Raw genomic sequence first — 14,619 nt, 5'->3', positions numbered from 1 at the left:
CTTTTGCCTTTATGTTGGTAAAAGCAGAAATTAAATACTTCTCTTTTTTCATAAAAGTGAGTACTGATTATTGATTGCTACACACACTTTGAGTGCGAGTCCGTGTTCCCATTCCTGTATCCACCTCCCTCCTAACACCGCTGGAGCCTTGGACAGCATGACCATGTTACTACTGAGAGTAAAGTATAGAAAGAGAACTTGGCCCATTTGCTCATAATCCATAGTAAGTGGTGCCCTGTGGCATTAGGAGTAAAAGGTCCCAACCACCTGTTTTTGGCACAGTAGCTTCTGCTTACCCCAGGGCAATTTAAAAAGGGCCATGAAAGTCTTGTAATCATTTGCTGACTTAGAATTTTAAAACAGAAAGCTGCTGGGGAAAGAGTTAGGATTGTGTTCGAGACTATTATAATTTGCCATCAAGTCAATATTTTTCTTGCAGTTGCTAATTCGCTTTTTGTGACCATCAGATCTCATTGACCTGCAATTTTAGGTATTCATTCTTTAGCCATTAGCCATTTCCCTGCAGTTAGATTCTCACTTCTATCTTGGTTTCTCAGAGAATTGTACTAGAATGCATATCAATTCTAGATTTAGTGTTAGATGACAGCCAACTCTTGTGAAGGTATTAACACATGTTGCCACGCTCAGGAATCATGGATAAGCAGTAATATACCTTGTTCTTTTATGGCCCTGAAATTATATATAAGTAATACTAATTAGAGGCCTTACTCTTTTGTGGTTTGGCACAGTGTACGTTTTTTGTATAATATCTTTTGAAATTGAAGTGTGTCAAGGCAATGGCAGTTTAAGGGCTGTGTGAAATAGCATATTCTGATTGACTGGACATAGGTATCTGGCTCTTTTATCTTCAATGATGAACCTGGGGCCTAAAGAAATAAACTCTCTCATTCCTAGTGGTGTCTCACTTACAGCCCTTTACTTTCATTCTGTTAAGCCTCATAGTGTTATGCTATGTCCCATCTTCTCAGACTTGTTCCTAGGCAGGTCTCACTTTCTCCTCAATTGTTACTTCTCATGAATTTCCTCAAGTTTCTTGTCACTTCTTAGATTTGATTTCATCTTGTCTTTCTATCTTCTGATATTTCTTTCTTTCTCATATAATTTCATTCTGATTATGCTGTCAATATACTTCATATCAGTGTGGGTAACAGTGTTCCCCATTCATAGTCTTCTCATCACAGTTGAGATTATGACTTGCTCCTCATACCCATGTTTCTTTCAACTGCAGAAGGAATCGTATTGTCAGCCGGTGGCGGGTTTTCACTGGGGCTGTTTCTCAGAAGTCCAATAATGCTCTACGCCTGTCTGTAAAGGGCATCATATACCATGCCGGATACCTGCCCTTTAGGGATCCCAATAATGAGGAGAACAGCAATGACATTGCACTAATGCATCTAGCCACACCTCTTGGATTTACAGGTGAGCGTTGAGATATGTTACTCTAGTTTTATACAGTATTGTTTAAATGTGTCAGATACTGTTGAGATCTGGTGTATCAGGTCTGAGCACTGTTAAAGACAGACTGTAGATAATGCCTGGGGACCTAAACCCAAGCCATCTCTGACTGTGTCAAATAATATTCTGATCATATGTGCTTCAGGAAGATACCTGCTAATTTTTGTTAGATGAGGCACCATAGCACAATTAATTTTCCTCTTCACAGCTATTGGATCCCAATTTGAGAAGATGGATAATGGTTAGACATTAAAGACATTAGTTAGAATGTAATCTAAGCGGTTGAACATGTATAGAAGATACCTCATGAGATTGAGAAAGGATAATGTCTGTGTATTTGATATGAGAGACATTGTTCTGATTTTCAGACCAAGTTTAGTAACATTTTGTTCCATAGGAAGGACAGTTTAGTGTCTTTAAGGATGGAAAGGATGGATAGAATTGGAATTGTCAATTCTAATACAATTCACACAATGGATTCATTGGCTACAATGGATGAAAGTACGTATGTACTTAGTATTCAGGTATACAATAATTTCCCTGTCTAGCATAGAATAAGAAATGCCACGATGCACTTACTTTTGTAGATTTGTATCTTGAGAGCTATTATCAGCAACATATTTATTTTGAATTTGATCTGTCATGTTGAGGTGAATTGTAAAACGGTCATTATAAAAATATGCAGATGGCATAGGGGGTCTTAGCTACATGGTTTGGATTTGGTTATATTTAATTGCAGACTGTTGCCTATCCCCCATTCCTGGATATCTACAAGTCTGGCTGGATAATATGTGTTGGTTCTGTACAAGTTGCTTCCCTTCTAATTTTGCACATCTTTCACTAAAACGTCCTATGTACTTTTGCCTATGTTGTTTTGGTAGTCAAACTATGGTTCTGGACAGTCTGAGACAGTAAAAAGCATATATGAGTTAAAAGAAGGTGTGCTGAGGAATTTGTAGTAGAATGAGTATTGGTGCCCCAAGCTCTGCTCCGGCAGTGCTTTTTAAATCCAGCTTGCCGAATACCAAGGTTGTGTTGTCTTGAATTCTGCTCAGGGTTCTTTACTCCACTACCAGATGCGGACACTGCTGCCCCTTTATCTTTCTCTTCCCCCTTCTTTCCGGTTAGTGTTTTTTTACTGCTCTAGCATGCTGTCAAATCTATTGAGGGCAAATAAGCTGGGCACCAAAAATGAGTCCTGTTGGAACCCACTGGCAACAACTAGCTCAGATTAAGGAAACAAAAGGTGGGGTGTTTTTTCAAGTTTTGAATTGGCGCCTCCTGAGTATGCGTAATTAAATATAGACTATCTGTGCAGGGCAAAAGGTGAGGTAAAGTAACACAGTGCACCCTCAGACTGGACCGTTGGCACGGTCCACTACTAAGACGTAACTCTATCCTATGCACGCCCTGTGCTTATCAACCCTTATGATGTAGTATTTACACCTTAATATAATCGCATATTAAAACACTGTAATGTCATCTATTGTTCTTTTCAACGATTATTGTCGTTAGGTGTTCTTATGTTCTTTATTTTGAAAGCTTGCCCAGCCAACATGTGTTTCGTTGTGGGTGATATCCCATTCAACTTCCTCAGGGCTACAAAAAAGAAATGTATATAAAGGTTCAACCGATCCAATACCAAATTTAAAAGGATAATCATAACATCGTGAACACCCAGTGACTTTTAGGTGATACATGTCACATAGCAATGTGACTATTTTGGTGCAAAGGTTTGTTGTGAGCATATGTGTTGCCCACAAAATACAGCCCAAACGGTGGGCACATCCTGAATATCTACATTGTGCTCATCGTCACATCAAGTGGTTAAAACCTGTGAAATTTGGAATCAAGATTCAAAATGGGCATTTATAACCCAAGTGAAATCTACATATGAGAAAGCCAAACATTTTAATTACGCGGTGGTAATGGGGAAGACAAGACCAAATGTCCCCATCTTCAATTTATACTAATCAAGCTGTGACATTCATGTTTATAATGGTGAAGACTATCTGGAAAAGAGTGTGAGCCTAAGTTCAGGTCCCCCGTACTCACTGTCATGCAAGTGGACAATATCCGTCTTGTTCTGAAAAACAGGATGCAAGGAGGAATGGTGGACATGAACTTAGGCTCACACCATGATGCCCAGAAAGGACTAAGGACTCTGTCCAGTTGTCCGCAGGACTAATGGGCCAGTGAGACTGGCCCCCTTACACTCACTGAGGACCAGTTGGGGGAAAGCCCTGGCCTTTTACACCCAGAATCCAAGACCAGGAAGAAGGCTGGCATAAGGAGTCAAGAGAATCAGGTCTCTGAGGATCACTCCGCTTTGGAAGTAAGTAGGTCAGTTGCAACTGCCCCTGGTTAAAGCTGACCACCAGGGGTAAAATGAGCCTGAGCTTTTTAAAATTGGCCCAATGGGCCATGAGTTATGGCATTTCTAAGTTTGCTGACCTTTGACCTTTATGGAAACAAAGCAAGTGGGGCTCCGCTGACATTTCAAATTATAACCCTGTGATGGGCCTAGAGCCCGAAGGTCATCACACAATGTTTGGAATGTTCATCCCAGGGAGGGGGTGTGCATGGGGCCCCTCCACAGTCTTTCTGTTGCCTGGGCACACCATCCCTCAAGCAGTATTTCTCAGGAAGGAGCTAAAACCCCATTCCAGAACCCGGCTAGCCATCAGGGGGAGGGGTTCACCATTGCACCCATTTCCTGTAGTGGTGGGCCTGTCCCACTCCCCGTGCCGGTGTACACACCAGCCCCCAGGAGTGGACAGGGAATAAGAGATTGCTAGCTGCCGCAGGTGTACATGGAGCCAGCAGGGCAGCCAAGAGTGGTCTCCCTGAACTGCCCACATCGAGAAGAATGAAAAAAAAAAGGAAAAGCTGAGTGCTCTTCCTGACACAATGGAGAGAGCCGCTACTAAATTATTCACTGCTCGCAGTGGAGCACTCTATAATGCCCTGCAGGGATTCTCCTCTTGTGGTGGCCACCAAAACAGGTAGGTGGCACCACCATCAACATTATTTAGAAGGCATGGGGGAGCTGCAGGAGCACAGCAGCTCCCACCAAGGAATTGTTATTAAAGTAATGACCCTATATTTACGAGGTCATAGAATCAAGGACCTCTCCAGGATTGGTTCAATGTTTTCAAGCATTACCAAGACTGGAGCTTTTGCTCTACAGCTGGTGTGCTGTGCCCTCTAGGGGCTGATTGTATGGTTATAGTTATTAAGGCCACATAATTATATACAAGCATTTGCAATGCAATCGGTCTCGCTTTTGGGACCTTATAGGCTTTTAGCAATGCAGCATATTATCCTGGGTGCTAAGAAACGTAAGAAAGACATATTTCTTTTTGAGCCCATGATGAAAAACTGCAAGGCCCACGATGCAGCGAGCACGTGGTTGAAGAAAAAAACATAGAAAATGCTGTCCATAACCAAAGAATGGGGTTGTGAAATGCTAAATAAATGTTAGTTACTGGCTTTCTTGCCTTTCTTTCTTGTAGGCAATGAAGTAATAAACAGCCCGTTGGGAAAGAGGGCAGAGATGCAATTTGCAAGGCACTATTATGCATGTACAACAGTGTGTTTAACACTGTGATTCTCTATGGAGGTACAAATTGCGAGGCTAATGAATATTAATGAGCGTCTCAAAATTTGCAACCCATTTGGAATGGCAGGCCCTCCCAAGTATGGTGACCAGCTGATCTCAGAAGATCGCCATGTCTGGGACTGCTTTTAAATAAAGCAGTTTTTAAAAGCAGTTTTTTAAATGCATCCCGTTTTTCTTGAAGGAAAACGGGATGCATTTAAAAAAGAAAAAATGAAACGTTTTTGTTTCATTTTCTAAAAATATTTTCCCTTGCATTTTCAAAGGGGAAGGGGTCTCCTGGGGGCCCCTTTTTTTTTGAGTGTATTGCAAGTGTTTTGCAACTGAAATATTCATACATGGGCTTGCGTCGCTTTTAGGATGGGAACGCTCCTTCCTAATATCGAGTCGCAAAACCTATGAAGCGAGTTGCAAAATAATTTTGCAACTCTCTAAATAGGCTTTGTACATGGCCCACAGTGATTTTGCATGCGCTAACGGGTCACAAACCCGTTTGCGCATGCAAAATGACGTCGTACATCTGGTCCGGAGTTTTTTAAACTTGCCTTTTGAAGTGATCACTGTTTTAAAAAAAAGGTGTGATACTGCAATGCCACTGCCACAAAACCTCATGTGCTCTAAAATGTCCTCCTATTCTCTAAACTACCTCGTTCTCTTCTCTTTGACTTCTAACCTCTTCCTCTACTTTCTCTGCTTATCTCTTGTTTATCAGCCTTCCAAATGAAACCTACACGACGGTCGCGTCTCACAGCATCCCGATGTTGTTGCTTCTCTTGTACTTCTCTCTCATTTCTACGCATGCATCATAATGCTAAAGGCTTCCTTGTATTTAAATTATTTGACACAGTCTCATTCATACACCATCAACTTTCTGCGACCCCCCTATGTGAGTGATAACTTTCTGTACTAAATGTGAGTTTTATAGCAGCACTTTCGTTTGAATCTCGCTATGTGATACATTTTTATGCCCCCATCTTCCTGAGGATCTCGTTCAACTTCATCAAAATCATAAATAACTAAAGGAAAATGTTGCACCTCACACCTATCCTGTCCTCCCACACTGACCATGGTTTGCACACAAGCATCGTACATACTCCATAGTGTTTACCCCTCTTGTCCAGCTCTCACCTTTATACAGTGGACGCAATCATCATGATCCCACTCAACACCATGTGGGTACCCTGTCCACAGCTCGTTATTGTGTAATGGGTAGCTGTTCCAACACATCCCCGCTTTTAGTCATTGAGTTACTGCCTGTGCTGGCTGAGGGGTGCACAGACCGATATAGAAACGAACCACTGGGAGCCATATAAGTGAGTGGCCATATTTATCCAAACACTTTGTGCAAGCTCTAAACTGGCTTATTGTATATCTACTCTCAACAACGTGGCATCAGCATATTCGTGTGATGTCTATTCGCAGGCATTCATGTGCTAATCCAGAAAATTAAACCAGCAGATCACTAATTTATTAAGATATTTTCCTTTAGCCTATATGCTTCTGTTAAACCACTGTTTATCTACATTAGCCCCGACACATCAATGTATTGCACATTTGGAACATTTTGCATCTTTGTTTTAATCTAGGAGCTCTACGTGTGTGATCAGCAACAAAAACAGCAAGGCGGTGGCGTTTCCAAGGGAAAATTAGGGTGATATACTAATACAGTACAGCGCAGCACTAAGAGTGTGCGACAGTGCGTTAAGTGCACACAAATTGCCTCTTCAAACTGTGCGTAAACGGCACCCACAACATAAGAGGGTATGTGCTGTTTGCATAGTGAACAGCCGAGTCCTGTGCCTGTTTATGGCGACAACACGAGCACCGTGTGCATCTGCAGAGGCGCTGAGACTGCCTGTCTTTGTTTTTCCTCAGCTCGGAGGACCTCAACTCCCCTGCAGGCACCACCTTTGCTTATCACTATTTAGCTTAAACCTCCTCTCTGATTAAAAGTTGCCATATCTCGATAACATCTCAGTGAATCTAATGTAGGGTGACAAAAATAAGAGTGTAATCTTCGAGACACCTTTTCACAGAAGGGACCGAAACCTTTCGAATATAAGGCATGTTACATTCAGGTTTGACTGGTACAAAGAGAAGGAGACAGTAGGGGTAGAGGAGATGTGCAGGGGGTGGCTAACTATATAGACATAGGACAAACGAGCAACATGGGCACATGGCTGAAACAGCAAAGGGGGAGGGGGCTGCATGCAAAACTGGGAAATCCTCTCTTTGAAGTTAGAACAGGGATGACAAGCCAAACTTACCGCATGCAGCCTGCACCTGAGGGATACAGCATGGGGACAAATAGATGGGTAGTCCCTCATGCCTTGGGTGGTAGCCCCATGGGACTCAGGGGTACCAATCCGAACTTACAGCATGCAGCCTACAGCCTACACCTGAGCGCTAGAGCATGGGGACGGACAGGTGGGTGGCCCCTCAAGCCATTGGACTCGGGGGACGCCGCCCACTGGCTGCCGCTCAAGCCTCCCCGGCGCCCCTAGGCAGTGCTGCACGCAGCATCGCACAATGGAGGAGAGCAATAGGAGGAATGGGAGGTGCGGCGGGCAGTAGCAGCCAGCGGCAAGCAACGCGCCCTGCACTTGCTGTGCTCAGAATGAATCCCAGGCAGCTCCTCTCTGCCCCCAGGTGCTCCACGTCAACGGCCATCCCTGTTTCTTTTTCCCAGTGTCTGTTCTTCCCTCCCTCTCGCCACCACCACCGCCATTGACCTGGCAGCTTTAAAAGTAAAAGCGCGCATGGCGCGATAAATGTAAGTAAAGCACGTTGTTGTGACTAAGGTAGGAGAGACTCAAAGAAAATTGTACACATACCATGTAACAACCAAGTAAAGGGGCTAGTAGCCATAGGAGGTTACAATTGACGACACTGTCGTACTAAGGAGGGACTAACAAGATAAATAAAGAATCAGAAGACTGCACTTACAAAGGACAAAGACACCAGCCAATGAAAAATATGGGTAGGGGAGTGGGTGGAGCTTCTCTCCCGTAATGAACTACAACAGATCTCCACCAGAGCTGCGCTTGTGCGCTGGCTCAGGTTCGACCTAAAAAAGGTGCATGTTATGAAATGGCCTCAAGAAGCCAAGACTATTGTTGCAGTGTGATCTAATCAAATTGAGATTCCCTTTACAGGCTGCTTGTGATTTTACATTTTTGTAGTGGGAAAACCTAAAATAATTAACAGACACATTTTGCTAAGTTTAAATGCTTTATTGAGACAATAATGTTCATAATGATTACTGCTCACAGTGTATATATTTTATGAACACTTAAAGGTGTATTTAAGCCTGAATACTAGTATTGATGATTGCATTAACGCGAGCACAATGTGATGTTTTTAACATGTGGTTTGTTTAACTTGAACCTTTGACCAAGCTAATAGACATCTTATATGCTTGCATGACCCCTTTTAGGGGGTCAAAGGTGATTATGTAATGGCATCTGTCGTATTTTCCACCTAGCAAAGTGTATATTGATAAATTACTGCGTACTACTTAGTAGTTTGTAATAAATGTACTTCTTGTTCCGAAAAAGTATTGACTGGACAATCATTTATTGAGTGTTATTATTGCCTACCACCGAATGACGAATATTAGCCCACACATCTCTCCTGAGTAGGCTTTTGACTGCTCTGACTTGCTACCCTGCGAGATTCCAAATCTAGAATGGTGTGCTTGGTTCCCAGTAAGGACAATAGTGTGCCTATTACATGTGCAGGCCACACAACTAATAAACCATTTTCCTACAGATCTGAAATGGCATTGGCATTCTAGTGCACTGGCAGTGCCAAAAAAGGAAACACCTTTGCCCCAAAGCTAAATGTAACAAATACAATCAAAACAGAGAGACATAAAAACAGACAATACAATTTGTCGTCAGATAAAACATCATGGTTCAACCAGTCCTAGTAGCACATTCTTAGCTTTTCTACAGGTTTAGTTATTGTCCAATCGATTGTGTTGGATTTAGCGTCAACTTGTTTAGATGGCTTGAAATTATGAATCCATATTTTTCAAGACAAGTATACGTCTCTCTTTGTAGACACAGGTTGGTTGCCTTGTGAACAAGTATCAATCCTGTAAATAGATACAGTGTATTAATTTCATATCATGCATTTTTTGTTAATGTCTTTAAACTTGCTGCACACATAATTGCACCTCTTATTATAAAAACCACTTTTCAAACTCCATAGAATGCCTCTTATCTGCAGTCAATATCTGAATAAGCACATTATTTCTTAAAAAACGCTATCCAGTACCCACATTTACTTCCTTTCTAAGTTTTCTCTTACATCTTCATTGATAAAATCAAAATATGGGCTGATATTCGTATATATCTCCGATCATTTAGAGTTAGTCTGTCCCCCTCTGTTAACTTGGGACCCATTGAAGTTTTTTAACCTGTGCAACTGTTTAATATATTTTTATAAAAAGGTTTTTGTTACCTTATCGCATTTGATTGTAGTCTTGATTCTCTTCGCTCTGTAGGCTTATTCGTTCCCATAAAATTAGCGAATCTAAAAAGTATAGAATTATACTACCCATAAGTATTTAATGTAGTCACATAAGGCGAACTCCTACTAATATAACATTCTCACCTCATAAAAACCGTAGTCTTGAGTTTGAGTGTTTCTTCCTTTGATCCTTTTCTATTCAAAATGTCATCTATCAGTTACCTTGCTGATCTCTCTAAAGGCAAGGAATGCTTTCGTTTTTACCTTTATATTACCTAATGGGATATCATCTTTAACGCCATAAAGCCTAACATACCTTGAGAACAGTCGTTCTTTATGATAATGCTATGCCACTTCGTTATGGTTTTGGATTATTTCTGGTGTTTTACTGCCTCCATTTGGTGTTGAGGAGCCTTGGCATAATACATATCCCATTATTATAAACTCTAAAGCTCTATTGGAAAGTAATAAACATAGCCCTCGTTCATGGGCCTCACATACCTTAACGGGCCTCACTTTTACTGCTCCAGTCGTGGTATTGGGTTTGCAGTATATTCTTTGGCCGGCTCCCTTTCTTTCCTCTTCCTCTCTTTTACCGATATTGTACTACGGAACCGGGAGAGAGTATAATAACATATAGACCTTATCACCCAAGGGTTTGTACTGCGTATATAAATACTAAGGACCTTTCCCCCCTGTTACCAGCTTCCCAATGTACCTTAAAGTTAGTCCAACCGGCATACAACTGGCGTGCGATGCATCCTCCTTCTGTTCGATAGTGAATTTGTCTACTCTATCTTGGTTCTTTTTAAAGCACACTAACTGACTTCCAATTGGATGCTCTGCTCGTCACCCAAGTCGCAACAGCTGTGTTTTACATTTTCCTATCAGTATTCACTGAACTGGTGGTCCTTACCCGGAAGTATTGTAACATCCCGCCCCACTTCTGTGTGTTCATTTGCTCTGGCTCGTTTGACCTGGAAATGGTCTGATTTTGTCAAAGTACCGTCCCCTCCCCCCCTTTTTAGGTCTCGGACTAGGCAGCGCATGCGCTGTCTCGTCAGAGAGATGCTGTATACACTATAGTGGGGGAAGCTCCACCCACTTTCCGCCCATCTCTTTGATTGGCTTTATTCATAAAATCTGCACTCTGATTGGTGTTTGGCTTTTGAGGTCCCGCCTCCTGACACCTACCTCGTCATTTTGCTCCTTCCGAGGCTATTGGCCCCTTTACTCAAACACTATTTTCTGTCCTTTGTCCTCCCCACTGCACCCTCGCACAATTCATCACTTTTCGCCACACCCTCACCCCCCACCCGCATTTGTGCCTTTTTAAAATACTGTACTCCTATTTGCAATGCAATACGTCTCGCGTAATTGCGAGTCACATTGCATTGCAAATGCCTGTTTGAAAGTAGTGAGCAGTCATTTAGAGGCAGGCCCCGGCACTGGAAAAGAACCCTTGGTTGATCCGAAAGTGTGTTTTGGTGCTTGCAGCTGAGCTAAGTCTGGTGCTGGCATGCAGCTCACTGCTGCATTGTAACTCATTATTTCACGTGGTGCAGCTCGCAGACCCCCTGACTTCATTGTCAGGCCAAATGGATACTATTATCACAGCGGGGGCGGGACCGGTTAAGTTGTTATCTTAAAATGTTATGCAAGCGTGTGGGGGAAGATGTCACGCCCTGCAGGTGAAGGCGGGGAGTTTGTTATGGGAGAATCAGAAAGCACCGCTCGGGCCCGGGCTGCCATGTGAAAATATAAAATCGAATGCGACCGGTGCAGCGCCTAATTTAGTTACAGCCGAACCTCACATCACTGAGTAGTTATCGAGAATTGCAGCGGCCGCACAGAAACACAACGCAAAGGAATACAGGTAACTCCGGTGCCTAATAGTTATGTGGATTATTAATTGTAAACTGTACCCCTAATTTAAACATATTCAGTTCTAGAAGCCATAACTGCAGCCTTCATGGGTGCTGCTCCATTGTGGGGGTCAGTGGGTAGAATCTGAGGGCGTTGAGGATGCCAATAAAATGGCTCTGCACTTAAATACATACTGTTGGTTCAACTTTTGGGTGAGCAAGAAGATAAAGCAATAGCCAGCGTGAGGGTCTTGGGCATGCCAGAAATATGGACGACCAACCGTGTCTTTGGCGGGTTGTTCGTGGTGTTCTGCATGAGAGAGTTAGGAGGAACACTCACTGGACAGCAGTAGACTCGCTCACAGCAGCCTCGAATTAAGGAAGTGGGCGCTGCAGTGGGTCCCGGCCTGAACCTGCCTCCCAGATTCCACTGCAGGCTCATAGTTCCCATGCCCGCTATACTAAACCGTCACACCTCATAGTGCTTTTAGCCCCTTGCCATGGTAAAAAAAGTTGTCGATCCCAAGATAGTACGGTCATGATTCTCGACTCTCTGATTCTACCGGAGAGGTGATTGCTTTACAAGCACAATGTCATGGGCCACATGGTGAATTTATAAGGCTGTGGGCAGACACACCAGAACTGAAGCACTGTGGGAGAGCTCAAATGTCCAGCACTGAGGTATGTTTGTATGGCCCAAGCAAGGTTGCGTCCTTTTCATTTAACACACAAAGGCTTGGCATTTCTCAGCAGCTGCAGTAGTGCTTGTCTGCCCTCTGTTACTGAGGACTGCAGTGACACACTCTGTGTCCAGTTACGGCCCTTCTATTTCTAGTCCTTTGCTGCAGTTTTAAGATATTAATTAGATGTTCTTGTTACTCAAATGGGTGTAACTTCTGATATTGCTTCCCCTATCGTCTTTACTTGATGTTTCTTGTGTGAAAGTGTCACTCAAAGTTGTTGAAATGTCACTCTCAATTGCACTTAAATTATGAAAATGTCAGACATACGCAATCAGAAACCTTGGCAGCTATGCTCTTCAGGTCCTTCGTTGTCAATAAATTCAAGCAGATACAGGAGGAGCAATGCACAGGTATCCCGAGAGAAAGGGTGTTGGAGATCAGCATGGGGATGTTATTGAGGTGGTAGTCAGTTAGGGTACGAAAATGTTAGAAGCTGTGGGAGGAAGATGGAGCTGGGCAGGGAGCTAAGGTTCAAAGGAGAAGAAACTTACGGCGGTGGTATATAGATTGAGTCCATTACCAGATATAGTTATGTTGGATGGTGAGTATTTTACGGTGAGGCTCAGGGAACACGGCCGTTCGTGTGTATTCTCATCCTCAAGAAATGCTGCATTTTAGCTTTGGGCCCATTTAACATACGAGGCTGAGTGTGCCAGCCCCTCTTATTCGGATAGGACGAGTCTCCGAGGAATGGTATCACCTTGGATCTTTAAAAAAACATAACACAACAGTGAGTGCATTTCTATGAAAACCAACCGAACGGAAATACAAACAAAACATAGTGCACATGTGTTGTTGACCATAATACTAGAACCATTGCTCTCATAGAGGGTGACGGCGCAAGTCTCTAGCATTGCATGTTTCCATTATATATAGTCTGCCTGTTAGAACTGGGGGTCTCTAGTTGGCAGAGGTAGGTACCACTTTCCAAATAGGGACCCTTGCTTCTAGTCAGGGTAAGGAGGAAACACTCTTTAGATAACCTCTGCTCACCCCCTTGGTAGCTTGGCACAAGCAGTAAGGCTGATCCAAAGGCAATGTGTAAAGTATTTGTACCAACACTCACAGTAACACAGTGAAAACACCACAAACTGACTCCACAACAGTTTAGAAAAATAAAGGTATCTTAATCTAAACTACACAAGACCAAAACAACAAAAATCCAACATACACAGATCAAGAATATGGTTGCAAAAGAGTTCTTAAAGTTGTGATAAAATATTCCACGGTTGCGTGAAAAGTTCAAATTTTTGTCACGTTTAGCCAACAGTACCTTTAAATGCAACATAGTTCCAAAGCAGAAGCTGGGGCAGTGGAAAACAAGCGATGCGTTGCTCCTGAGACCATGGGGAGGGGTTGGCGGCAGCCCCGCTGCAGCAGCCGGCGTGTTGCGACGAATCCGGTCTGTATGGGGAGGAAGGCGATGACTTGTATGGATTCCGGTGCGTAGGTTCCGTAGGAAGTTTGTTCTCGCGAAGGCACGATGCGATGATCTGTAGGGGTTGCGATGATCTCCGGGGCGACGATGCATGACGCAGCGGCGATCTTCCTCTCGCAGCTCCTCGATGCGATGGCTCTGCGACGACCATCGTAGCGACGTGATGCGATCTGCAAGTAAGCGGTGTGGCGATCTCACCCAGCGATGACAGGCTCTGCGAGGATGCGCGCAGCGATGGTGATCTTCCCGCAAACAAAGGATGCGATGTCTCCGGCAGCGGCAACAGGCGCGGCGACGATTTTGGCCTTTGTAGTGGAGGGAATTTCCTTGCAATGTCGGGGATGCACTCCGCAAGCGAGCGATGCAATAACTTTTCTGTAGCAAAGTCTCTCAAATCTTGGTTTCCAGCTTTCCAGCACAGGTACAACTTCCAGAGGCACCACAACTGGCCCAAGCACTCTAGGAAGGACAGAGCTCTCTCAGCAGAGCTCAGAGATGCTGGGGGTGAAGTCCTTTTGTTCCTGGGACTTCAAAACAGGGAGCCAGCTCACAACAGGCCCTTGGAGATTCCTTCAAGTAAGGAGACAAAGCAACAGTAAAGTCCTTCCCCTCTCCTAGGCAGCAAAGCAACTGTAGGTCAGTCCAGCATCACACAGCAGGGCAGTCCTTCTTCAGTCTTCCAGCTTTCTCCTTGGCAGAGGTTCCTTCTTGTTTCCAGGATGATCTAATTTTCTGTAGTCAGGGGTCCTGTACATATACCCCTAAAGTCTTTGTTCCCTTTGTGCAGGAGGGCTCTTAACATGGTCTGAACCAATATGGGTGTTCCTTGAGCACTTTGTATTCCTGGCCTCTCCTTACCTTTCTGAGAGAGGGGCAGGGTCATCAGCCGCCCAGCAGGAGGTGGAGCCAAAATTGTGGAAGGCAGGCACGGCCCTATTCAGGCCAGGGTGCCTCCCCCTCCCACTACTCTAGATGCAGTTGGAGCAATTCAGCCCAGGACAG

The 14,619-nt window shown here is 43.7% G+C and overlaps 1 protein-coding gene across 5 annotated transcripts in view; it reads left to right on the top strand.

The window, feature by feature from the left end:
- The window catches only part of HPN (hepsin), a 389,596-nt gene that overhangs the window by 338,471 nt on the left and 36,506 nt on the right, over positions 1–14,619 (top strand). For all 5 annotated transcript variants that reach the window (XM_086930020.1, XM_086930022.1, XM_086930018.1 and 2 more), the window contains one exon: positions 1,250–1,440. In XM_086930020.1, the coding sequence (XP_086786146.1) occupies positions 1,250–1,440 (191 nt within the window). The remainder of the gene's footprint in view (positions 1–1,249; positions 1,441–14,619) is intronic.

This window comes from Lissotriton vulgaris, chromosome 7, assembly GCF_964263255.1.
Source record: "Lissotriton vulgaris chromosome 7, aLisVul1.2, whole genome shotgun sequence".
In the NCBI taxonomy this organism is placed as follows: Eukaryota; Metazoa; Chordata; class Amphibia; order Caudata; family Salamandridae; genus Lissotriton; species Lissotriton vulgaris.
Note: the sequence above shows the minus strand (reverse complement) of the source record. Positions and strands in the feature narration are given on the sequence as shown.